This window comes from Aulonocara sp. 'chitande type north' Nkhata Bay, linkage group LG12 (genome assembly GCF_057382095.1).
Source record: "Aulonocara sp. 'chitande type north' Nkhata Bay isolate Kocher_YH1m ecotype deep benthic linkage group LG12, A_spYH_male_GT1.1, whole genome shotgun sequence".
NCBI classification, from domain to species: Eukaryota; Metazoa; Chordata; class Actinopteri; order Cichliformes; family Cichlidae; genus Aulonocara; species Aulonocara sp. 'chitande type north' Nkhata Bay.
Window position 1 is genome coordinate 36,671,070 of NC_141355.1, and position 27,402 is coordinate 36,698,471.

General features: G+C 43.7%; 2 protein-coding genes across 5 annotated transcripts in view; one reads left to right on the forward strand and one right to left on the reverse strand.

Moving 5' to 3' along the window:
- The window catches only part of bmp2k (BMP2 inducible kinase), a 57,249-nt gene extending 48,498 nt beyond the window's left edge, over positions 1-8,751 (forward strand). Inside the window, exon 16 of the mRNA XM_086315455.1 lies at positions 5,070-8,751. Within this exon, the coding sequence (XP_086171581.1) occupies positions 5,070-6,445 (1,376 nt within the window). The 3' untranslated portion in view covers positions 6,446-8,751. The remainder of the gene's footprint in view (positions 1-5,069) is intronic.
- Positions 8,744-27,215, reverse strand: paqr3a (progestin and adipoQ receptor family member IIIa). 4 transcript variants are annotated; one of them, XM_086315458.1, is made up of 9 exons: positions 26,195-26,211; positions 25,577-25,654; positions 24,079-24,310; positions 23,177-23,339; positions 22,161-22,316; positions 12,049-12,246; positions 11,386-11,476; positions 11,038-11,220; positions 8,744-10,285 (listed from the first exon to the last, which is right to left on the reverse strand). In XM_086315458.1, the coding sequence occupies exons 3-8, from the start codon at positions 24,270-24,272 to the stop codon at positions 11,078-11,080; spliced, it is 945 nt and encodes a 314-aa protein (XP_086171584.1). In that variant the 5' UTR covers positions 24,273-24,310; positions 25,577-25,654; positions 26,195-26,211; the 3' UTR covers positions 8,744-10,285; positions 11,038-11,077. The 4 variants fall into 4 exon arrangements, with proteins under 4 accessions (XP_086171584.1, XP_086171582.1, XP_086171583.1 ...); XM_086315456.1 differs by having other exon boundaries at positions 25,577-27,215; XM_086315457.1 differs by lacking the exons at positions 25,577-25,654; positions 26,195-26,211 and adding an exon at positions 25,130-25,294.
- Positions 27,216-27,402: the final 187 nt, after the last annotated feature.

The window sequence follows — 27,402 nt, forward strand, 5'->3', positions numbered from 1 at the left end:
AGGTCGAATCAGAAAATGTGTTATTGGCCTTCCCCGTACCCGATGTCACGGCGGATTACGACATGTTATAGGTAATCTTAACCTTTAAGTGACTAATTTATCCGCTAAAATGAGCGAGTGTGGTTACGTAAAAGGATTTCTTTGAAAAACTTTCCTTTATCCATGACAGATTTACTCTGTTTTCATGCAGTTAATTTACCTGCTTAGAAAATTATAGTGGATACAAAAACTTGGATGGTTAATGAAAGGATGTGGGGTTTTTTTTTCTTTCTTTGCCACAACAATGGACCAAACAAGTGATTAAAGTAGATCCCACTCATATAAAGGATGATGATTTTGATAGGGAGCTGCCACAGCTCGACTTGACTCTAACTTTCGTTATTGTTTTAATAGTTTTATGTTGAATACAACTGGCTGATGGCACATTCTCTTGTTTAAATGTTGATTTTTGGTCAAAAATTGAGGAAATTTTGATTTATTCTTTTTTTTTTTTTTTGTTTTATTCTTTCTTTTTATATATATTTGAATCCATACAATCCTAAAGGGCTGTATGTTTGTTGATCCTCACTGTGCTGCTGTTTATCCGCCTTAGGTCAGCAAGTGAGCATTTCCCTTGGCACTCATCCGTGCACACATGAACCATATCACATTGTAATGAATATAGTTGGTGGTAATTTGTGTTTAGCTGAAGGTAAGTTTGGAGTTAAAGCTGCTTGATGCTTCTGTTCCACCTCATTTTTCCGCTCATGTCACTGCCTGCCTTTACTGGGGCCTTTTTTTGGAAAAACTGCTTCATTTAAGTTTTGGTTTTTATTTTTTTAATTATTTGTTTTATTTGTTTACTTTCTTTTCATTCTTCATTTAGTGAGACAGCCATTCTCAGAAACATCTTGTTCATGTGTATTGGTGGATGGGTCTATAGCTCGGACAAGCGAACCATCAGAGCCAAAAACAAGTGAAAGGGACAGTCAGTGTTATTAATGCACTTTATTTTATTTTGAAAGTGCAGCAAAACAGGAAGTACTGTCCCAGGATCTGTAGGATGATGTTGTTTTATATTGTTTACATTTGCAACTTTTCTGTGCTCTTTCCTCTCTGTCTTGGGGCGATGTTTCCCCCCCTTTGTTACTATATTTTTGTTTTATTTTTTGTTAGCCTTAAATCATGCAGATGTGTTAGGAAGCCTCCAATAAGATGACTAAAACTATTGGATTTTTTTTTTTTTTAAACTTTAATTCTCATTAGAAGTGTTGGAAAAATGTCACAGCTCTTCAGCTTTAGTTGACTCCAGCAGCTCCTGGTACCTCTCCTGCAGAAAGACAACAACCTATAGATCAGTAGTTTTCTTGTTTTTGCAGCAGACTATGTAAAAGGTCCTGTATCATACTGTGAGTGTGAATGTACTTCTTTATAGAATGTTACTGATGAATAAAAAACATCCAAAATCAATACTCACTTTGGTTCCTTTTTTATCCTTAAAGAGAAGCTTAGAGTCTCTCCACCACTACACCACGAGCAAGATGTTCCTGATGTTAGGATGGCTGTCTTAAGTGTCGCCCCGTCTAGCTCGAACTGAAAGCTGAGCATGTTTGAGATGCTGTGCAACGGCTGGTTGGCAAAACAGAGTGTGAAACAGAAGCAGCGACGCATGTGTCCTTCACTCGCTTGGTTAAGGGTGCATTTCTGCAACCTTTGGCAACAAAGACATTTTCAAGTCTCCTACATGCATTTTGGCTGCAGTTCTCCTGTTAAATCGATGAATCTTCCATATAAAGGGGTAGATGTGAATCTGACTTTGCCCCTATGCCTAGTTTGCTGGAAACCCGATGGAGATTAAAGCTCTGAACATGGTGAGTTCAGTGTGGTTAATCCTTGTTTGCAGGTTTAGTTCTGGACAAACTTTCATGTTCTCGTCATTTCCTTCTGTCTGTGGTGGAATTTTGACCATATTTGGATATCAGTCTATCAGGATGCTGTGAGTAAAACTATACAGCAAAGATTTATCAAAGAGGCTTTGAATATGCTGCAGTTCACGATGGACGATCCAGCAGTGCACACGCACGCTTTCATTTGTCAATCAAGCCCCCTTTCTCATTGTGTCGTAGCCCCTCTTACCAGAGATGCGAGGAAGGAGTTGAGACCACAGGTGTATCAACTATTATTACAACTCGCTGAAGTTCCTTCGCCCCAACCCTGATTCTGTGGTTTGGAAGAACCCAGAAAGGGCTTTTTGAAGAAAAGTAAATACTTTTTAGAAGTATCTTTGTCCCCCGTTAGTGGGGGGAAAAGCAAATTCTGACAGCAATGATGATTTAGATCTCACAGGCCTGAAGCGATGTCAGTTAAATACGACGCGTCGCACAACTGATTCATAAAATATTTTTTTTCCTTAATTTCATTGCTTCAGGTGTAACAGGTGCTCATCGTGTTTTCTGTTTAGGGTCAATTTTAATTTGGCGTGATGCAAAGTGATGAGTTGCACAAACAAGTTTTCATCTTGAATGACTGAAACAAGATCAAAAGGACAAGATTTGTATATTCCACCTCTGAGGCACACCTGTACAAACACTGCACCTGTTCATCCTCCTACAGCCGCCTCTCCTCCCTCATCTAAATGCATGTAGGAATCGACACGGTGTACTGGATAGAGGAGGCGTTCCAGACCATCCAGCAGCTACAGTTTTACAGACACGTCCCTCTCCAAAATCGTTAACCTGAACCCTGCAGGATAAAATGCAATGTGGGCGTTCCCGTTTGGCTCGCCGTCGCTGGGTTCACCTCTCGGCGGCCTCGTCAAATCAATCTGTGCTCGGCGGCGGTTGTTCGGCGAGGGAACAGACTTCTGTAAGCCCCTGCTGCTCTCGCTCATTTCTAACAGATTTTATCTCCCGTCACACAAGAGAACAATCACACGCATGTTTTCGCCACTTATTTGTATCTTTAAGAGATCAGACGCAGCCTGTAATCCTTCAGAATCTCCCCCCACCCCACCGGAGAAACACAAAACAAATCCGCGTGGCTCTGACATCTTCTCTCATGATTAAAGATGTTTCTATTGTTTGGCGGGATCGCCTCGTTCCGGGAGGTGAGCATGATTACAAGTTCTAATCCGGGTGGGCCGAGCAGATGCAGAGCAGCTCGGACTTATCTTTGAGTGCTGCCTTGTTTGATTTATCGGCAGCAAAGCTTTTGGCTGATCCGCCGTCACGTCCTGCCAGTTTGGACGCTTGGTTTCCATTTTCATGTTCGCAGCAGGGGGTCGTTTTCTTTTTCTCTTTTTCCCAGCGTTCCTCTAATAGGGAACAATGAATTGGCTCATTGTATATGGCACCGTTTATCTTCAATACAATTGGAGACTATCCACTCGCTAATTAGGATAATTTCTAAGTTGCCATTATGCAAATCTCTTGGACATAAATTTACACACTGAAGGCAGAAATTTTTCCTCCAAATGCCAAAATACATGTAAGAATTTCCAAAAATGCAGAGTTTAAATAAGAGAACAAAGCTTCCTTTTTCAAGTCTAAAGGGAGGCTCGCAGCTTAAATCTCTAAACTTTAAAAGTAATTCTGTGAATCTTGAAAAGCTGCTCGTCTTATTTCCCCGGCCTCTAAGCTCGCTCTTCTTATGGCAGGATCAGAGATGAGAAGTCGGAGCAGCTTTTAGACCATATTGACTTTTGCGATTGCACTTCTGCTTCAGTATAAGGCAAACTTTTGGGCATTTGTTTGTGTGGGGAGGTTGGCGTATAAGCCGAGTAATCCTGGGTAATGCCTCCATAATACAGCGGTCGAAGAAGCAGCGGAAGGCATCAGGACTCGGTCTGTCACTTAGCTAAAATCAAAAGTCAATGATAAATTGAATCAGTTGTTGTTTCACAAAAACAACAATCAGTTTTCACCCATTTGGACACATTTTAACAGTTTTCCTGCAAAATTCAAAATGCGTTCACACGGTGATTCAGGTGTAATGTGGACAACAGGAGGCAGAGCTCAAACACCAGTGCAGCACAGACTGGAGCTCTTAAACAAGACAGCTCTGATATCAGCTCTTCAGAGGGCACCGCCGGCCAGAGTGAGCTGAAGGTTGGTAACAACGATGGATGGAAGCAGTCTGAGAGGCGGCGGACGAAGACGAGAAGGAAAGATCGATTTCGGACCAAAATAGTTTTTCTACATAGAAATGAAAAGAAAAGGAGGAACTGTAGAGCATTAGACTCAGACTGCCTGAGTGTCACTCATACAAGCGACTCACTCCGTGTTTTCATGTGTTCGGCGTAACCTTAAAATGATGTTGGATAAGAAAAATGTGAAACCAGAGCGCCTCGGCGTTTACAACAACTTCAGGAGATAATCTACATGAAATTTTAACAGCTGCCTCATTTAAGCTCAGTTTTTTTAAAAACTTTAACCTCTCCAAGACACGGGTAAAAACTATGAATCTCCCTTTGGGATCAATAAAATTATTCTTATGAGTCACAGCCAAAATATTTCACTTTGTAGAGGAACAGAAACTGGCATTGAGACCCTGGATGCCTGCTCTGTGGAATTCACTGGGTAAAACGTTTAGGGGTCTCGACAGCATGTGGGATGGATGCTGCTCAGTCATATGAAAAAATCTTTTATGACCTGCGTTCTGATACCAGCCTCGTCTTCTGCCTGCGAGTCCTCCTGTGTCAAAATCATTTTCTAATGTAGGCATGTTAAACCTGCTGCCAGCTGGGAGATGTCACCGATTTTCCATAAAATAGCTCTTTTATGTTAACGTTGCACAGGAGTTTTGGGGGATTGGTCCTGATCTGATTTCTTTCTTTGTTTTTGTCGAGACACACGAGTAGCAAAGACTTGAGTTACACATCCTGCAGTGTTATTATTCTGACTGGTTTTGTGTGATCTGAAGTCATTGCAGGTTTGTGAGGTTTTCTAAATGGAAAACTGAGTTTTGTTTTTGGAGAGATCAGAAAAGGGTTGGATGCCTTCAAGAAATCTGACTTGGCAGTTGTTAAAACTATCAAACATCTGGAAGGATCAGGGGTTAACATCTGTATTATCTGTGTTTTGTTTCTGCAGGTACCAGTGCGCAGAAGGCCGAGCCGACCAGCGAGGAGGTCGGCGTTCCTGAACCTGCTGAGAGTCTGCAGCCGACCCACAAGGAGCACAAACCGAGCAGGAAGACCAACTGCAGGCCTGGCGACGAGTCCGACAGCGACTTCGAGTCTGACCCTCCTTCACCTAAGAGCAGCGAGGACGAAGAGCCGGAGGAAGAGGAGGCGTTGAACAGCGAGCATGGTGAAGACACCGAGCCAGAGAATTTTGGACAGAGGCCTTTGCTGATGGACTCTGAGGAGGAGGGAGAGGAGGATGAAGACAAACACAGCTCAGATTCAGACTATGATGCCAGCAGGGTGAAGAACCGCTCAAAGAAACCTGCAGGAGCTAAAGGAGCGACTGCTGCCACCAGGAGTCCTCCTTCTGGGATGGCTCTGATCACGCCCCCAGAGTCCCCTGGTGGAGTGAGAGCTGTGGAGCCTGTGGATGTTTTTGGTGCCGTGCCCTTTGTCGGAGGAGCTTCACCTGTGGAACCTCCAGAGGTCACAGATATCTTCACTAAAGCGCCTTTCAAGGTCGGCCATGAGCAGCAGGCGGCAGACGAGTTTGACGTTTTTACCAAAGCGCCGTTCAGCCGGAACCTCTCGAGGTCGAGCAGGAGTGGCGGTGACGTCCCCATGGGCCAAACGCCGCCAGTTTCTCCTGAGGGCATCGATGTTTTTGGCTTCTCTCCCTTCCAGCCAAGCCCCACCGCCCAACCTCCCACCACCTCCAGAAGTGCCGAAGACATCTTCCGGACGCCCTTCGAGGAGTCGGCGAGTCCTCAGCAGCAGAGGCTGAAGCAGCGCAGCCTTCAGAAGCTGTCATCCCGCCAGCGGAAGACCAAACAGGAAGCCACGGCTGGGGGCAGCAACGGCAAGCGGCACCACGGCACACCGACGGGAGGGCGCAAGACTAACAAGCCGACCTATCGCACGCCCGAACGAGTCCGCAGACACAAGAAGGTCGGCCGCAGAGACTCGCAGAGCAGCAACGAGTTCCTCAGCACCTCTGACTCTAAGGAGAACATCAGTGTGGATATAACGATGGCCGAGGGAGCGTCTCTGCCGGTGGACGACGCCCTTTTAGACCCGTTTGGAGCCAAACCCTTCCACCCTCAGGACGGCGGCCGACACAGCCAGTACCAAGGCCTCAGCGACGGAAAAGGCGACATCAGCACGGCCAACGGTAAGTCCTGGACGGGCTCTCTGCACGGAGAGAGCCGAATCATGGATGACTTCGGGGCGGTGCCCTTCACAGAACTGGTCATCCACAGTGGACCTCAGCAGCAGGCGGCGCCCTCACAGCCGCTGGACCTCGACCCCTTCGGAGCCGCACCTTTCCCCTCAAAGCAGTGACTCCACCTGCGTCTTCCCGCTCTGTCGGCTGCTTTCCTTTTCTTGGTTTGGGATCATTTTTAACCAACAAGCTAAAACTTTTTTCTAAGAGCGTTTTAATACACCAGAGTCTGGATAACAAACCCTGTGGAGTGCGAGTGGCGTTTCCACATATCCTTCAGCTGCACATGTTTTTGAAAAGCCTTTAATGCTGCATCTGAACGCTGTTTGGAACCAAAAGAAAAATGTGATTCTGAGCTTCGCGTTCGACCGCTCGTCTTGCTGTGAAAAGCTCTCTCCGGCCCGCCTTCTGATCTGCCGACATGTTTTTGTTTTTAGCACCACGAAGCCTTACCTGAGCTCGGCTCTGCCTTGCTTCATAGTACCTCGGAAACCACGACGCCGTCAGCCTCGCGCGTCTTTTGAAATCATTTGGGAGTTTTCCTGAACCTCTTAGTTCTGTCTTTATTAGATTCTTCTCTATGCATAATGTCACAGTAGTCTTTATGCAGCTAAATGTGGGTGTGGTTTGTGATGCATTAGAAGGGATTGAATCTTGTTCTTCTTCTTGGAGCTCTTAATTGGGTCAGGTTTAAATTTAGGATCTTAACTCTTTTTTTTCTAGCAGTAAGAACTCTAATTGTTTTTTATTTTTTTTAAGTAAGTTACAACTCAACATTTCTCTGTTAGAAATAAAACACACAAAGCCACGTTAGAGGACTAGTTTAGGATTTATGAGCCCTGCAGAAGCTGTACCGCTGTTTTCCCAGCATTGTCAACGACCTCGGCATTTTACGTCATCGGGAATTTCACCGTTGGTAAACTGATAGGTTTGCAGGTTTAGTGTGAACAAGTCCCATGAAAGAACTAAAGCCAGTCAAGTGTTTCAAGTAATTTTTGCTCCAACCCCAAAGTTTGTAGCTGTTACAGGTGCATGTGAGACTGGCTCACATTAGCTGCTCTGTGAAGGTGCTTGTTGTACATTTGTATATTTAAAAGTAGCGTAAAAGCTTTAAAATTGACTAAAAATGTCACCAGAATGTGAAGAAATAACTGCTATGACAAAAAGGACTTTGTTGTGCAGAAGCGATATCAACTGAAGTTGAATTAGAGCCGGGCTGTACTTTCATGTAATACCAATCAGCACCACAAGATGGTGCCGTGAGTCAATGTACCAGAATTAAAATGTAAAAACCTCTTGAGAAAATTGGGGGTATGAATTAAGAAGAAAGGGTGAAATAACAGTGCGACTTCAGATAAACCCGACTTGTTTCTCTTGGGTTTTCATTTAACCCCGTCTGTGAGCGCAGCCCCACTCAAACCAGTTTTTGAGCAGTAGTTTGGTGTTTGAACAGTACGGTTTTTCTTTCCAAGCTTTAAATAATTCATATTTAGAGGCGCTGCTTTAAAGCTCATCTTTGTAGCCAGGAGGCATAAAAAAATTAGAAAACAGCACACGATTAGTTTGTTTTTCAGGCTAGGAGTGGAACTTTTGGTTATTTTGTAGCCGTTTGATAATTAAAACTGTCCTTTATGTTTAAAGAAATAAAATCCCACATAAAAATCTTAACTGGTTAAAATAGTTTTCATACAGTCCATGTTTTTGTGCTGACTGATTTATGGTGCTGACCAACAAGTTATTTTGCCTGCTTCACCATCATATGTGGATAATTCCTGTAAATGAGCTTATGGAGTAGATTTAACTATAAATACAGAAAGAAGAGTGGCATGGAACTTTTTCCGCCTCCTTAAAATATCAGACTGCTCTTTTAAAAGCAAAATTCCTCATGGCGTTTTATTAAGGACCCTACAGTAATACAGGCCGGGGAGCAGATTCAGACTGTGAGGGAAAAACGATGCGTTGGATGATTCGATGTTTGGTTCTGCAGTGAGCGTAGTACTCGTGGCAGCAGGACTCTGTATGTGGGACAGGTTTTATTGGTTTATCGAGCTCTGATTACTTGCGTCACGGTTTCATGTCTTGATGGGATTTGTTCAGTTTGGTTTTTTGCCTTTGCAGAATGAGGTGCATTCATAAAGGGCAAAACATGTTATTCAGGTTTTTGTTTCTTGATGAAATCTTCCTTAAACAACTTTGTGCTTCTTCATCGACCGCCTTAAACACTGCATTTAGCTCCACCACCGTTGGCACATTTGTTTGAATGAAACCAGCAGCCTGCTCTGTTCTTTTTTTTACACCAGTTGAACCATTTCATACGACCGCTCCCATCTTTGTTTTTTTCACCAGGGTAAGTCTTGTATTGTATTTATCATGCTATACTGCTGTTGGACGCAATAAATAAAGTTTCATCTCAAACATCTGGAAACAGCACATGGTTACTTTTATTTAGAGTCTGACCTCAGGTATGAAAAGTCAACATATAAAACTGTCCACTCCTACAAAATGAGTCTGTTAAGACAAAAAGAAACTCCTTCTTAATAATTTAAATACAGAACCACAAACCGGAGAACATTTCCCCCTTTTCAACATTAGAAACATTAAACGGTCACACAGAAAACATCCGGCTTTCCGTTCCAGAGTGAGACAGCAGAGAGGCGCTGCACTGGAGAGCCATGAAAACATTGCACATCACCCTAAACGAGCTGGAAAAACATGTCCTTAAAAAGCTGAAGAGAAAAAATACATTTTCAAAAATGAAGTTTGCTTGTCATAAAAGTTCTGTTGTAACGTGATCAGAGTTTACAGTCGATATTAAGAGCCACACGCTACACAGAAATATTAATGCAGTTCATGTGAAATGTTTAAATCACGTGAATCTAAAAACTGTCCCAGCTTAGTTACAAAATCTGATGTTTTAGGGTTTTAGAACTTAAGTTTGATTGTTCAAATGCTCAAAAAACAGTTTGTAGTAACAAATCAATGTTCATAGCGCTGCAGGGATGGTGAAGGTTTCCTTATAGCTCAAGTGGCCATCGCTGACTTCCTGTTAGGACGTCTTTTTACGACGACCCAAACCTGACGTCACATTTTATTCATTATGACCAGACTGAGGTCAGGACAGCGGGCCAGGAAGCTACGCCCATCTTTTATATGGAAGTAAACGCAGAACTGAACTGCAGCTCTCGGCTGGGACGCAGTTATAAAACTTTACGAGCATCCCCACAGCCACCCTCACCCCACAGAGTTACCACTGAAAGACGAACAACATAAAATAACTGAAATATTTAAAGTTCCCCTTCAAGCATCCTGTGAAATTCTTTACATATAAATGAACATCAGTTTGAACAGGAAGTGAGCAGCTTAAAAAAACAACGGAGCTTCAGGTATGAAATAGAGCGGGTACATTTATATGAAACCATCTGAGTCCGCACTTTGTTTCACAAAACTCTTTGGTTTGTTCTGTCTGAACATCATCCCCACGCTTTGATCATTTCCACTAACAAAGACTTCAGAGTCTGTTTTTAAAGAAGATATCAGAAATCTTGAGTCTGTTTACTTGTAGTATAATAATACTGACATTAGTTCATTTCCTTTTTCAGGGACGAGCCTGAATCTGCTCTCAGATGAAGCAGCTTTCAACCTTTAAAAACAGCTGGACACGGGTTCATTTCCAGGCAGAAAAACTAACATTACCAACCCGTTCCTTCAGTGCTGTCTGCGGTTTACACACAAACATTAAGTCCTCAAGGAGTTTATAAAGGTGACAGTCTGAGTGATTTCAGGTGAGCTGTCAGTCCGACGCAGAGGTCCGTATTGTTTCTTATTAGCTTGAAGTACTCAAACGTCACGTCACACGCTGGATTTATTCCTCCTCCCTCATCACAGAGACTCACAGGTTAGGGAGTCCATCTGTGAGGAAACTGATGGACCGAGACCAGAACAGAGTCTCTGCAGACGACCTGAGGAGGAAACAACACATCAGCTGTGAACAGAGCCAATTAAAAGCATCAAAAATCACCTGTGTTACCTGAAAAGGTTCAGTTTCATTTTATTGGTTTTAGACATATTCTAACAGGCTTCGATGTGAGGTTTTGACAAAACAGACAGAAGACACTTCATATACAGTAGTGTTCATGCTTAGATTCTTATTTTCTGTAACTGGAATGACCTCATGTCCTGACAGAGCAGCTGCTCCTCGTCTTCCACCTGCTGATTCTTTGATTCCTTTAAGCCTTTTAACCCCCAAACATCTGCTTAAATATTAAAGATTTTCTTTTTTCTGATTTATTTAAATTGAGCCACAGTCTGCATCTGAGTGAACTCCCAACTCTCTGCAGTCGGCAAAGTTTTCTCAGCAGTCTGTTAAACAGCTCCTCTGTAATCAAAGCATCGTTGAGCGGATCAGAAACTGAAGCTTACACGGCCGTCACCATTAAGGTCATTTTAGTCATAAAGCTCTGGCTGTGACCACAGACGCTCCACTAGACTACCACTTGCAGTCGAACCCTTGTGGTTATGAGGGGCAGCCAATCAGAATAAAGTCAGTTTAAAGGCAGAGGAGGAAAAACAGCTGAGGGGCTACACCAAAGCCCAGAATTACTTTGAACTGTGAGTCATGCAAAGCTCCTCTAGTGGAGTCCAGAAATAAAAACGATGGAGCTGAAACTGAGCAGAACAGGTCTCCTTTTAAAAAAGTCACACGGCCGCTTACGGTTCATCGGAGCTGCAGTCCTGGCGTGCTGAGCAGCGATCTAGGCGTGTTGGGGGGTGTTGGGGCACGGCTGACTGTGCCTGTACGCCATGATGAAGCCTGTTGATTGGTGCCACCAGTAAAACATGAGCACTAGCAGCAAGTGCCAAACCTGATGGCTGGAGCCCAGGTAGTTCAGCTGACCTGCAGAGACAGGAACACTCAGCTTGCTTCAGATTTTAATGAGATTCGGGCCCATTTTCAATGTTTCTCTCTGCAGTATTAGATTACTGTTATTTTCCAACTATGAGTGGACGAAAAAAACAACGAATCAAACAGGAAATGAAGAAATAAAAACAGTCATCTCACCTGGGAAGTACCGCTCAGGAACTTTGGAAACATAGAAAATGAGAGCCAGTGCTGCAATGAAGTACATCACCAGGACCCGAGGAACAAACGCCTGAAAGGAAGAAGAAACATTGATTCGACCAGCGTGTGGACAAAAATGGCCCACAGTTACAAAACGGCACGTGCAGGAAGAACTGCTGACTGACCTAACAGCACTGAAAAGCATTTAAAGCCAGCCAACAGATTGTGTTACTGCAGCAGCAGGAAAACACATTTAAAGTGGATCAATCAAGGAGGACCCTCAACAGCCGTTAAAACTGCAGTTCCTCTAATGGCCACTTGAGGCTTGCCCTGAAAGTCGGTCCCACAGACTCCTGAGTTAAAATGTTCATTTTCTAATAATCATCAGTTGATCTAAAGAGATTTTTCAGACTGAAGTACATTTTTTGTGCAAAGTAAAGCCGATCACTGTGCATTAAACATGGATTTCTTTTCTTCTTATGACCAGCAGGGGGCGACTGTGGTTGGCAAAAGAAATCAGACAGTCGTAAAGTCTACAGGAAAATTATTTCTCATTGCTTTCGGACCTCATTAAATTGCCAAAATCGCTAGTTTTAAGTCTGTTTAAAGAAAGGAATCACAGCAGTGAACACTGGTTACGGGGACCACACTGAGCACGCTCACCTGGACGAGTTCAGAGGAGAAACCTCCCGTGAGGCAGATCCAGTGGACGGTGGGGATGAGGCCGTACCCGGTCACCGAGCAGAAGATGATCGAGCGCAGCTGCTTCCACTGCTTGCTGAGATAATGAGGGTGGATCTGAGCGAAGAACACAGCCAGGATCATGGCGAGGACCGTCACCAGGTACACCTGCCGCCAGTACTGCACAGACAGGAAGACGAGAGTTCAGTCACACCAGCTACACAGTAAACTCCCTTCATGGCGGATTGAGCTTTTTTTTCCAAGATGTCCTTCGCATGCTGGAGGTATCCGATGGTCCCAAGACTTAAAAGAAACTCAGTCGGTTTCAGAAGCAGAAAAGAAAACCAGGCAGGCGATTTTTAAACTCGCAGGGAGCTGAAGCAAGCGAAACAGCCCCTGGGCTGATGTGAGGGACCTGTTTGCAAACAGTTTCATTCGTTTGAAGATTGTCTGTCTCATGGAGTCCTGAGGAAAGTTCTTCAGCTGCTGAAAGCTTCCTGCTGTTTGGTGATGAGCAGGACGAACACTGTGTGTTATTTTAGAGCTTTATTTACTATGACCGAACCACAAACGAGCTGAAGCTCACTGCAAACTCAGCTGATGCTTCCCTCAGCAGACCCTCTTACACGCGCAGCTTTCTCATCATTCAATCAGCTTTATTTAACGCTGATCTGCTATGCTTTTCTTCTTTCAGATTTGAAGGCCACAAAGAAGAACAGGTTACAGGCTGTGAAAGGGTGAAATCCTTGATGTTATCAAGCAGATCACTGGTAGCTGATACAGCTGAATTGGCAGTTATCACATCGCTTTTGGAGATTCTGAGGTTCAAAGTAGTAATAGTAGTGGTAATAGTTGTTATTTTAATTTAGTACAAATAAGGTTGAGACTCAAACTTTATGAGAAAAAAAAGGCATTCATCCTTCCTTGCTCTGCTGTTTATGGGTTGGGTCTGGGTTGTAGGAAGCTCATTTCTGCTGCTGTTTACAGGTACTCCCCACAGCTCATGGCTATAGGTGAGAGTAGGAACGTAGACTGAGTGGGAAACTCACCACAACACACCGCTACAGCATCCACACTGCTGCAAAAACACATCCGGTAATCTCCTATTCACTTGTTCCCTCACTCCTGAACCAAAGCTGGAGGGGGCACTCAAACAATCTCCTCAGAGATTTAGTTCCCAATGGGGGGAAAACCCTGAAATAATTTAGTGTACATGCAAAACTGAAACTGTCAATTTGGTCAAACTGACAACACAGCATGATAAAAATGAAACCACCTCATCGTGTTTCTGCAAAGTCAGAAATAAAGTTTCCTCAAACGTGGTGCACACAGCTTCTTTTTTCTGATGTCTGAACAACTATAGGACAATAACTCAGGGTTTATATATTACTGTACTGCAGTACAATTAAAAAAAAAATCAGTTAAAAGTCTCCCACTGTTTCATCTGCTGTTATCACAACTATAATGCTAATCTGTCTGCAGTTGGTATTTAAACTTCTATAAGTAAGTGTTTAAAGTCTGGGCAGCCTCGTCTCGGTCCCTTCTGTCCGTTTGTGTGGATGTAGGCCTTCGTCCAGTCACACGTCCTCATGTGACGAGTCCTGCTGAATTTCACAGTGAATAAATTTGCACCAGGAACAAGGCCCCGCTCTGCTTCAGCCAAATTTTTTAAGCTCCTCTCCTCGCAGACTCAGTGTTCTCTCCTCCAAATCTGCATCTCTAAAACACTCTTGACGAGACAAGAGTTTGACTGGCTAAATATAAAAAATCTGTTTTTCTTTGGGGACTTGGCGTGCCACGGGAGAGGAGCCACCCAGAAGCAGAGCCCCAGTCTTGGCAAGGACGAGGGGGAGGGAGGTGGAGGAGGAGGAGGGGGACCTTCGCTTAGACGGCTCCCGGACTTGCGAACGTCATATGGTGGGGAACAGGAGTGACGGACCGCTCCGTGAACGCGGCCATCTGGTTTGGGCTGGAGCAGATTTCAGCTACGTTCTGGGGGCAAAATAACCCGGCGCTTCCAATATGCGGGGGAAAGCGAACAGTGAGGAGCACGGCCAACACTTCAGGAGTTCAAAAAAATAAATAAAATAAAATAGGACAGAAAAAAAAGGGACATGGTGGTGGTGGGCGGCTGGAATAAGGAACTGGCTTGTGTCATCAGAGGCTGTTTTCCAAACGGCGAGCGCGGCGAAGGTGTCGTGTTGCTTATTCACCGGGAACAATGAGTCAATCAGCACAGCCAGACTGCAGGGCCCACTTCAGCTTTATTCAATTACTGCTTCTCAGGCTGAGGATGTTGAGCTGAGAAGTCTCCGGGGAGGACTGTGCTTCGATGTTAAACCGATGCTCAGTGCACACACACGACTGCAGCGAGCAGTCTGAGGTGGGCTTCTGAGGTAGAGCTACTCGATCACATACGTGAAAACACCACTGTGGTTATTTCAGGTCAACTTTAAAACATCTTGAATTTAAGCTTCACCATAATTCAGTTTGCGTCAACCGTGTCCTCCCTTTCAGCGGTGTTGTACTGCCAGCTATTAGGATTATCATCAATTAATTTTATATTACCAGTGAGGGGGCGTAAGACAGTAGAAAACAATGCCAAAAATGTTTTTCCTCTTGTGTGCACTCGCACTACAATCAGCTGACTCAAGGAGGAGGTGGTCTGCACTCATTTCACTTATAATTACTTTGATTTTTATTGACGTAAAGGGCAGGAAAATGAGTCCAAACTACTACAGGTAACGCAACACAGGCCAAGCATCTGCACAGGCAGCACTAGCACATAAAGCTAATGAAGTACCCAGATTAATGCTAAATGCTGACCCCAGCAAAGCATCCAGAGCCTGATCTGCCTCAGGTAACAGGAGCAGGTACGAGCAATCAGTGTAGTTTCTGTAAAATCATTTAAGTCTTCTTTGACCTGGTTGCCCATCTTTGCGTTCATATTTAGGCACTAATGAAAGATCTTGTGTGTCCTTGTGAGGATAGGTAGTCGTTCATAATTGGTTATTGTGTGAATATGCACATCTGAAACATGTGGCAGAGTAATGTAACCAATTATTTTCTCCAGTGAGTAACAAAGTAACCTTTTGAAGAACAACTAAAGTGCAACCTAACAAAGCTTTCACAGCTTCACTCTCAGGGCCCATTTCCACCCCTGTGAATGGCAGCACACACCAAGAGTGACATCAGAGCTGCAGGAGTGCCTCTCCAACTGAGCCACACTTCTTTATTTTTGTAATGTGGTGTGACTGGTTCTCCTCCTAAACCAGCACTCATGCAGAGGTTTGGTGAGAGTGGCGATTGCAACGAGTCTCGTGGTGATGTCACCACTGACGTGCAACACAACCAATATGTCCATAAACAAGGCATCATTCTAACTTTCATGATCCTTCTGCCTTCTTACGGTCTTTCCAGCTTTCCCCAACACCTTACATGTCATGACCCGTGATGGCCTGGTGACCTCTCAGTTCCTCATCATAACTCTGAATATGATAAGAAAATAGGCAGAGGGACTAGGGCTGCCACAAACGATTATTTTGATAGTCGACTAGTCACCGATTATTTTTGCGATTAGTCGACTAATCAGATCATCATCCATTAGACGTAAAACTACAGCTTATTGCACCAGCAGCATCTGCTTTTATATAACTATCATTAGCTTACAGCTTTAAGTGTGTAAGGTCTGTGCTAACTAAAAATAAAGACAAGATGATAGTTTATTAAATTTTAATGAAATTTGCAGATTGTTTCGGTGAAGTTTAATAAACTCCTTGCTATCTAAAATATAACAGGACACTGGAGGATATTCTGGAGCATCTCACACTTCTGATAATCAGCTGTCTGCTTGACGTTTATTCAGCTGTGTAAAAACTATAACTTTAATCTCAGACAAACTGATTTACTCAGGAACAAATAAAATACTAAAAAAAAAAGCCAAACAATAACATTTTAAGTTATCTAAGTGACTCATATATATTTAACCTGATTAGCGAAAGACAGCGGTGGGTTTGAAAACGATTTGCGGGGAGTCCGGTGTTCTCACGGCGCTAGTGAGCCTAGCCCCCGGCTCGCTAACGAGCTAGTGGGTAACAGACGTCTCCGAAAACGTCGGAGCGCTTTTGAAAATATGTGGTGTCCTGGTAAACTGAGCAGATATTTGAGGTTTACACAGCTACATTCTCGCCTGAAAATATGTTAAACGTTTATTTTGTGACCCAGAAAGAATAATAAGAGTAATATTAAAACTAACTAGCTGCCGCCATTGTTGGAAACTGAGCTGGGCTGCGCTATGAATTCTGGGACACAGCTGCTGCTTCTTCTTCTTCTTCTTCGGGGTTTAACGGTAGCTGACATCCTTGTACATGCAATGCTGCCATCTTCTGTTTCAGTCCGTTATTACACTCTTAAATCCTGCCACTTATTCCTCTTACAAAGCTTCAAACGACGCGTCGACTATTAAATCAGTCGTCGACGATTTTGATAGTCGACAAATCGTGGCAGCCCTAAGAGGGACTAATTAGACCAGTGGCTCCCCAATGGTATGACCCGATCGACAGCCAAGTTTGCATCAGGGTTTTGTGTTACCCAAACATTACTGTAACTGCACGAAATGTCAGGAGAAACTACTGCAAAAGCTACCGGAGCTACAGCTTCAACTGGATCAGACAGACTTCATCTCAAGTGGATCGTGCAGTTGGGTGCATTTAATTAACTCCAACATGGTGCTAAACGCATTAAAGAGGCATTTAGGGATTGGGTATCTCTTCTGAGAGAAACGGTAAAAGAGCACAGGATGTGACCCAGACGGAGGAAGAATGTTTGACTGTGAGAAAGTTTCTGATAAGGAGATGGACTCGGAGCTGTCACCGACATTGTTCCAGATAATATAAAGCCTGTTTTTCTGCAGACATGAATACAGATGTGGTTTGTAAACTTCTGAATTCAGTCCGATCATCCAGGTATGTGAGCGGAAACATTTTTTTTTTTAACCCTACAAAAACACTTACACATCTATTTTATGCTGAACCAACATCACTTCTGCCTGGTAAAATAAAATACTAAAAAAAAATACATGTAATTATCATTTCTGAAGGCAAAACTATAAAAAGACTGGACAAAATGAAGGTTAGGCTTCCAGCAGCCTGACTCTTTCTTGAGACTGAAGAAGGCTCATGAGAGCAGCACATAAAAGGCTGAAGTGATGAGTACAAGGACACAGGATTTAAGACAGAGAAGCAGTCTGCCTGCTCTGCCTGTCCTCCGCCACTTTGAACTCGACTCACGAGGGTAAATAATAAGCAGTTTACAATACAAGCGAAGCACAGCATTGCTGAGTCACAGAGGACTGCAGGGCAGCTTCTCACATTTAGCACTTTTTAAAGGATTTAAACGGATTCAGCTCCAGAGGGCGACGTGGTGCTCAGCGTTAAGAGATAAGGATTCAGAGTGAATAATGTGGCGAGGATGTTTACCTCTGACCTTGCTTATGAATTTAAAGCCGATTAGTTTTTATGTCTTTGATCTTTTTTGCTTTTTGTTTGGAAAAATGTGCTGGCAGCAGTAAACTGTGACGCAGCATCTTTTGTAAAGTCGCATCAGAAAAGTCAGAGTAAAAGATAGTGCTGAGCCGAGTAAGTCTGGGTCACACGGAGACCTGTTTCTGGAAAGAGTGAGCTTAAATCCATCACAACAGCAAAACCTCGAGGGATGAGGAGATGGGCAACGTGCACGAGCTTTTTACTGCTCCAATGCAACAGGGTTAGAAAGGCAACAACAGCGTGGTTTTAGATAAAACCACAGCAGAGGAATAGCTTTGCATGAGCTAATGAATAACACTAGGCACTGAGTGCAAACTCAGGACATCTTACTCTTCCTATTTTGAAAGACCGCGTGTAGCCCACGATGTTTCTACCAGCATGAGGACGTTCAGCTTCGCATTTTCCTGATAGAGCTTCATCTCTGCAAGTTCAACAGTTTGTCTGCATAACAAAGAAATGCTAATATGGTAGTAAAAGTATTCAAACAGGAAGGTTTCTGGCCTTGGATGTTATGTGGCCATGGCAAAGATCTTCATCATTAGAAAGGAAAAAAACCCCGTTGTTGTATCCATTTCCTCTAGTTTACCTCTACTGCCCTCTGAATGTTAGATAGAAAGCACTTTAGTAGAAAAGGGCTAATAACAAGTGCTTGTGTGTGTGAAAGAGGCAAACTTGTATAAAGTGCTTTGAGTACTTGGAGTATGAAAATGCTATCTAAGAACCAGTCCGTGTACCATCCCTGGTTATGTAATCTGCAAGTTTAAACACGTGACTCTCGCATTGTTACGTCGCTTACTGCCAGTTTTATGTCTCGTCCAGTCCAGAAAAAACAAAAATCTACATACAGGCCCAGAACACTGGAACTCCAAATAACTGCCCTCAGAATAATCCACAGTCTCTGATCATATTTCAGTATCACTGTTCAGCGTGGATGACTAACAGCCTACGTAAAGCAATGTGCCAGAAACCTGGACGTTACTTTCTATCAACATGGAAACTTCAACCAGTATGTCAAAAGGCTAGTACAGTCTTGTTATGTGCAGATTACAAATACTTCCAAACAATGAACCTGTCTATAGTTTGGAGTCTGCAGATGGTACAAAACATAGCAACAAGGCTTCTCGACAACACTCGGCGCAGTGAATCAATCAGTGAATCTATTATCAAGATGGCGCCGAGTATGGCAGCCTTGTCGCGAGCTCCCCCAAGCAACAGCTTTTTTCTGTGTTTAATTTTACTTTTCCTTCATTTTTTCACGAGTAGCACATGTCTCCTTGTGCACGACCGACAAACCTTACTGGACATAAAAGACGGTCTTTCTTATAACTTTCCGGAGTTCAAGTTTTGCAACACGGACGCTCCGTTTGCAGACCCCCCATTCATCTCACCTGAGACGCCTTTGTTCTCTGGCCCTGGAGGCCGCAAACGCCGACGCAGAGGGAGAAGATCTGGCGTTCTGGTTCGACTGAGACGGCGCGCTAACAGACCACCGTTACCCAGTTTATTACTGGCTAATGTGCAGTCTCTGGAGAACAAGCTGTGCGAGCTTCGGGCACGGATCTCATTCCAGCGAGAGATGCGGGACTGCTGCGTGATCTGCCTCACAGAAACCTGGCTATCGGACAAAGTACCGGACTCCGCAATACAACTACCGGGGTTCTCTGTGCACCGCGCGGACAGGTCACAGGATCTTACTGGGAAAAGCAGAGGCGGTGGTGTGTGTTTCATGATCAACAACAGCTGGTGTGATTATGCGAACGTGCACCCGGTCAAATCCTTCTGCTCACCGGACCTGGAGTACCTGATGATTAAGTGCCGGCCATTCTGGCTACCGAGGGAATTTACAGCAGTGATTATTACGGCTGTTTACATTCCCCCACAAGCCGACACTGACCGAGCACTCAGGGAACTGTACAGCGCGATCAGCAGCGAGGAAACCGCACACCCAGAGGCAGCGTTTATCACAGCCGGAGACTTTAATAAGGGAAACCTGAAGAAAGTCTCACCCAAACTCCACCAACACATCCATTTTAACACTCGTGGAGATCGGCTACTCGACCACTGCTACACCTCTTTCCGGGATGCGTACAAAGCCCTCCCCCGCGCCCCATTCGGCCAATCAGATCACCGCTCCATCCTGCTCCTGCCCGCCTACAGGCAGAAGCTGAAACAGGAAGCTCCAACCCGGAGGGCGGTGCACTGTTGGACGGACCAATCGGAGTCTGCGCTGCGGGACTGTTTTGATCACGCGGACTGGGAAATGTTTCACGTGGCTGCTAGGGACATTGATGAATACACAGACTCAGTCTGCGGATTTATCAGGAAATGCGTGGAAGATGTCGTCCCATCCAGAACAGTTAAATCCTTCCCAAATCAAAAACCCTGGATTAACGGAGATGTTCGCGCGGCACGGAGCACCGCCTTTGCCTCCGCGAACACATCGGACTACAAACATGCACATTACCAACTCCGGAAGACGATCAAAGCAGCCAAACGTGAGTACAGGGACAGGGTGGAACAACAGTTTGACAACCCTCGGAGTATGTGGCAGGGACTAAACACGATCACAGACTTTAGAGGGAAAACCAGCACACCGCAGACCACGGCCTCTCTGTGTGAGGATCTAAACGTATTCTACGCTAGATTCGACACAGCGAACACCATGAGACCGGACAGTGTGCGCACCGCGGATGACGTCAGTGCGCACACTGTGTCTGAGGAGGATGTGCGGAAGTGCTTCAGGAAGGTGAACGCACGCAAAGCTACTGGTCCGGACGGGATTCCCGGCCGCGTCCTCAGGTCCTCCACATCTTCAACCTTTCCCTCTCTCTGTCTGTAGTCCCAGCCTGCTTCAAAATGGCCACCATCGTCCCTGTACCCAAATCCTCCACCATCTCCTCATTGAACGACTGGCGACCTGTAGCCCTGACCCCCATCGTAAGCAAATGCTTCGAGAAGCTGGTCAGGGACTTCATCTGCTCTGCACTACCCGACTCACTGGACCCTCTACAGTTTGCATACCGCCACAACAGGTCCACTGATGATGCCATAGCCCTGACACTACATACTGCCCTGTCACACCTGGAGAAGAGAGACACGTATGTGAGGATGCTGTTTGTAGATTACAGCTCAGCATTCAATACCATCGTTCCCTCGAAGCTGGACAGGAAACTGCAGGATCTAGGACTGAGCAGCTCCCTCTGCAGCTGGATCCTTAGCTTCCTGTCTGACAGACGCCAGGTGGTCAGACTGGGCAGCATCACCTCATCCCCCGTCACACTGAACACTGGTGCTCCACAGGGGTGTGTACTGAGCCCTCTCCTGTACTCACTCTACACCTACGACTGCACAGCCACTAACAGCTCCAACATCATTGTGAAGTTTGCGGACGACACTACAGTGGTGGGTCTTATCACCAACGGTGATGAGACGGCTTACAGGGAGGAGGTCAGCGCCCTGACCCACTGGTGTCAAGACAACCATCTCACCCTCAACGTCGCAAAGACAAAGGAGTTGATAGTGGACTTCCGGAGGTGCAGAGAAGTACACACCCCCATCACCATCAGCGGCGCTGCTGTGGAGAGAGTGAGCAGCTTCCGGTTCCTTGGAGTACACCTGGCTGAGGATCTTACGTGGTCAGTACACACAAACAAAACAGTGAAGGCGGCGCAGCAGCGCCTCTTCTTTCTCAGGAGACTGAAAAGATTCGGCATGAGCCCCCGCATCCTCAGGACCTTCTATCACTGTGCCATTGAGAGCATCCTCACTGGATGCATCACCACCTGGTATGGCAACAGCACTGCCTACAACTGCAAAGCTCTCCAGCGAGTAGTGCGGTGCTCTGAACGGATAATTGGAGGTGAGCTTCCCTCCCTCCAAGACATCTACAGGAAGCGGTGCCTGAGGAAAGCGGGGAGGATCATCAAGGACTCCAGTCACCCCAGCCATAAACTGTTCAGACTACTTCCATCAGGAAGGAGGTTCTGCAACATCCGGTCCCGAACCAGCAGACTGAGAGACAGCTTTTTCCATCAGGCCATCAGACTGCTGAACACGTCATAGACACCTCAGCTTCACTACTGGAACTTTAACATTATGCACTCCATACTGTACAGTAATGCCACTGTTTTGCACATATTCAACTCTGTATATTTTATTTTATTTATTTTAAATATTCTACTTATTGTTTACTCTATTTAATTTGTAAAATATGTACACACACACACACACACACACACACACACACACACACACACACACACACACAAAAATATTTAGTATACACATCCAGAAATGCATATACTATTATATATTGTACATATATTTATTAGTTTCAGATGTAGCCATTCTTGTATTTTGCTTGTTTACATTATTGTATTTTGCACAACTCTGTTGCTTGTGAAGCTCGCACACAAGAATTTCACTCACATGTGCTGTACCAATGTACCTGCACATGTGATGTGACAATAAAAGTGATTTGATTTGAAATCGTCACTTTTAAACTCCGTCTAAGAGAGAGCAGTTTATATGAAAGGCTTCAGGTGAGCTTACGTTATTACAGTAGAAGGTGTAGAAGACTCCGGGGACGTAGCAGCCCAGGATGCCGATGGAAACACCGGCGTAATCCAGCGCCATCCAGCGGCGGCTGGTCTTCTCTGAGCGATGGCAGCAGAACAGGTGGTAACCCACAGAGCACAGCATACACAGCTGAGGACAGCAAAACACACAGTCGGGCATTGCAAAGAAGCTCGGCACAGAATGGATTTACGCTAGATTCAAATTTATTTAATAATGAAAATAACTTTATTTATAAAACACGTTTACGTCCACAGACCAAGAAGAAAAAGCAGAACACGAGCTTCTAACAGAAAGCGGGACACTGAGGTCAAAACAAGACAGCTAAATACGTTTTGAGATGCAACAAAAACACAAACTGGCAATATAATTAATGAATACCAATAATGTCAAGCCCCAGACATATTTATTATATAAAATAAATTAATACTTGAATCTGAAATCTAACTGTTTAAAAGAAATAAAAGAACTTTTCCACACCAGGTTTGAGAGTAAGCAATAAACGTGGTGTTTTAATCACACTAGTGATTATGATGTTGAACATAATACTTGGTGTTATGACATGTAACCACATTGAAAAGGTAAAAAGTTCACATTGTGTCAAACTACAATCGCTATCCCGCCCGTCAGTAACTGCACTAACCCTGCTCTTTATTTTCTGAATCCACTGAAACAATGGAAAAAGCTCAACTCTGGGCTCACCCACTTGTACAGGCATGTCTGGATATTTTAAGGGCTACATTTATAGGTGATGATGAGTGTACAAAGTGATCCAACAGGTTCATTAACACCTGGAATAGCCAAATCTAGAGAGGCCTATATTTGCCTTCTTCAATACTCAAATATACTGAGATTTATTAGTGCATGAGCAGTGTAATTGCCAACTTCAATCTAACCACAGCTCAGGAGAACTGAAATATCTCTGATGAGTTTATTCTATATAAAAGCAATGTGAGATGATGTCTAAGCAGAAGACAATAGCAGCATTGTACCTGAAAGCAGAAGAGTCCAATGGAGTAGATGACATAATCCTCTCTGGAGGCGCCAACAGCCGGCAGCACCGAGGCCATGTTGTACACCCCAAGACAGAAGAAGAGGAGGAAGCCCAGGAGATGGCTCCAGATGTTCACCGTCTCATTGGACAGGATGAAGAGGCTGCAAAGGTCATTTACAAGCTTTAAAATAGTCACACAGTCAGTTCCCTCTAAAGAAAACCAGAGGTATGAACCAAAACTCTGAACAATTATACACCCCGACATAAATGTCTGACAAGCATCTATTACCTCCCAATCAATAAACAGTCTGGATTCACCGTTTCCATTAACCACTGAAACTAGAACTAGAGAGCAACACGAGTTGCCCAACTCCCTTAAAATCTTTATTGGCATTGACCCTACAACAAATGTCAGGAAGCAAAATCAATCAGCCTCTGCAGCGAGGCGTGGGAATCACAGAGTACCATTACAGCACGTTACACCAAGACACAATGACATCATCATACAGCAGCTCCACAACAATCAAATCTGTAATGTGACCTGTTCAGAATCTTTTTATCTTCCTTATAGTCGGCTTTAAATATTAATATAATGGAATGCATCATAGTTTCAACAGCTGACATAAAAAAGAGAAAAACACTGGCAGTCTGCATGTTTAACCTGCTTTCACTGAAGAAAGCTTCAAAAGCTGAATTGTGGAACACTTTCAAGGCTCATATCAACATGTGGGATAGGTTAAGTCTCCTCTTTTACTTGGCTCTTCTTCTAACTGTGATTCCTAGTGCGCAAGTAATTTTCTGAGGTGTTCAAAAAGTAGGCACTGCTTGACTTTAGTGGAGTGACTGTGTTGTGGTGTTGAAGATGAAAATTCTGATTTCAGGTTAAAGGGTCCTTCTCACCTTTTGATGCACAGCCTGGAGGGCAAGTATGCCCTGTATCCATCTGTGATGTAGGGGTTCTCCCTCAGAAACGGGGGGATCTGCTCGTATGTGTACAGCCTGATACCTCTGGGCACCAGTACAGGCCAGTACTGATAACTTCCCAGCTCGATGTAGTGTGCAGTCTGAGAGCTCTTCTGTGGTTTCTGAGGCATGTCTGAGCCAGCAGGGTCTGGTTTAATCTGACCCGAACCTGAAACCAGCAAGTCAGATCAAGATCAGATTCAATAGAGGCAGAACTCTTTTAATAAAACATAGCATTAAGCGATATTTGTTTTGTTGTCCGGGCATCTGAGTTTGTAATTCGAGTGGAGAAGAAATCAAAGTGGTCTGTGTAGGAGCTGAACGAGTAAAGAAGACAGCAAAACATCAAGTGAAAGCTGATTCTCCTACATCTGTGTGGAGCTATTATCAGAAGCTATCATTACTTGCACCCACTGGCTTGTCTTCCATGTAATCTCATGTTACCGAAGCTAACTTTCCAGATTATCCGTTACGTTCTACCAAACTCCGTTCACTAATGTGGCGATTTTAGGTGCTTAAGTGCTAACAAACATTTATACAAATCACGGTCCAAGCTTAGATCCAAGCTCGCGACCATGTTCCAAATTATCAATAAAGTTTGTATATTTATACAAGATTCCATTTACAGTCAAATTCTGCCAATAAACTGTGTTGTAGCGTTAATTTTACAGCTAATGTAACACTGTAGAAGTCTGTGGCGAGCACGGTATCACCAAATACAAAATTAGATTTTTTTTAAACACAGCGTACTTCCTTGATACATTCTTTACGAGCCGATTGTACCTGAAAAACCACCTGAACAAAACCAAAGGTAAAATTATGCTTTTGATGTAGAGTATGCCGTAGTTAACCAAGACGACGTTAAAATAGCGACATTTCCAAAGCGGTCTGGTAACTAGTGGCTAATTATAGCTTGGCTCTTATAGGGCTAAGCTAACAACAATGAGCTATAAAAAAGGGGGAAAGATATATTAACAAAAAAACTCACCTTTTAATTTGGCATATTTGCAGTTTGTGCCATTCTGGGGCTTATAATATGTACTACGCATTTGTAAACACGTGTTGATATTAACTTTAAAAAAACAAACAAACACAACGCGTAATATTTCTGAAGTTTTAGCTACAACATCTTCCGAATCACACAGACGTCATCACTAATGGACCCTTCCAACGTGGCCAACGTCTGCCTGAGTTAAAATAAATAAATAACGCAGTATTTACTATTATCGCTAATATCCTTAGAAGATTCTTTATTTAATAATTTAAATAACCTTTGTTTTTCTGCATTAATGAGCTCTCTCAAAATCCCATATGGGACTCTATTCACGTGAAAGCTTCATTTCATGAGTAATAATAGTTCTTACCGTAAATATAAACGGCTTTGTTTTCGGTTTGGGTTTTAGGAATCGTGTCTAGCACCCTTAATGGATTTTACCTGGTTCAACTGATCCCGGAGATGCACCGTGCCACCCATAATTACTCAGGGACGCCAGTCTCTGATGATGATTCAATCCTAAACCGCAATAAACACGTATTGGAGAATTATTTGTCTCACTAATCAGTTTCATTTATGTTGATGGTGATTGCTGATGGATAGTATTACATGACATTCAGATATGTAATCACCTCAGATTTCATTGTTATGATAAAGAAAATATTCACAATATGGTTATCTTTGAAATTTTAAAACAGTGGGGAAAAATCAGTTTACTGAAACAAAGAGAAATATTTTTAAACGTAAGAATATATTCAGAGCAACAACCTAAATTAATAATAAGAACATTTTTTAAATATTCAAATGCACATTGTGTGGTTTTTCATATTTACTTTACTCAGAAGAAAAATGGGACATCATATGAGGGGAGATGCAGCAAAAAGTCCCAGCAAAACTCAAACCAAACAGACTGAGATCACTCTTATTTTAACCCTTTAATAAACCAGACTGCAATCTGTGCTTAATGAAGTACATTTTGAGAGGTACTGCAAGGAGTTCAACTTGACCCAGGCCATCTTTACAGCTGCAGAATTCATAGAGTTCAGTTTCTTTGAGTACCTTGTCTTTGTCTTTATACCATTTCTGTCCGGCCACCCTGGAATGCAAAGAACCTGTAAATGCTGAAAGTCTCCTCAAGAACTGGACTTCAGGTCCAGAATCGCTGGGCTCCTATGAAGCTGTAGCCCACAAATGTAAATTTCATGAGGCAAACATTTCCTTGTTACAATTTTGATAGAAGTGATTTAAACAACAGACTTCTACAACAATAGAGTTCCATTTTTAGATTTTTTTTTCTTTTTTTTGCGATTTTTCTGTTGTGTTAAACTACACTTCAAACATCCAGTTATCATTTGGAAACAATCATTATTGAGTAAATTATTATAAGTAATTATTTAACTCCATACACTTTTATGTCCTAGCAGCCCGTCTCTGGGATTAAAAGGAATTAATAAACTTATGTTAACCTTTATTTATGCAGGTAGTTCCACTGAGAGCCAATGTCTCGTTTGAGAGACTTGCTCATAAAGATAAAACTTTTAAAGGGACCTTTTACTAGTTTTACCCATGCAGTATTTTTTTTTTTTTGTTAAATGGAGCACAACTTGGCCTGAGTGTGCAGCCAAACAATGTCTTCTGTCTGAATCTACAGGCTTCTGCAAGGTCACATGACTGCTAACAGTGATGCCGGAGCACGCAGGTGGAGCACGTGTTAAATGTTGTTCAGTGCATCTCAGTCTCCTCGCTGTCCTCCCGCTTCACTGCGAGACCGTGTTACATCCTCCTGTCGCTAACTGTCATCGGGAATCCTCATCAGAGCCGGCGCTCTCTGCAGACCTCTCAGGTGTGAGAGATGTTGGAGGTTTCCCTCAGGAATGAAGTCACACTCATTCCTCCCTCTGCTGTTTACACCCCCTCTTTAATTGCTTCATTCTCAAGTGGAAGTGTGTTCTTCATTATCACTTCTAATACACCTCTCAGCACATCCACTCTGGCAAAGTGTCAGCTGCCATGCCAAGTTAAGATAGTAACTCTGTGCATGCAAGGGCAAACAATAAGAATCTCCTGCTGCTGCTGCAGACGTTGCCTGAATTATTAATAAATTTTGCTGGCTTACAGTTGGCAGCGACTTCCTGCAAAAAGAAGTAGATAGGAAGAATTTAAACAAGAGAACTTACAGAGGAGGATGCACAAGATGCCTTTTACTTCTACTGTCTTTTATCTGCTGCAGAGCATTTAAACATGCTGACTTCAGTTGTGTTTGCTCT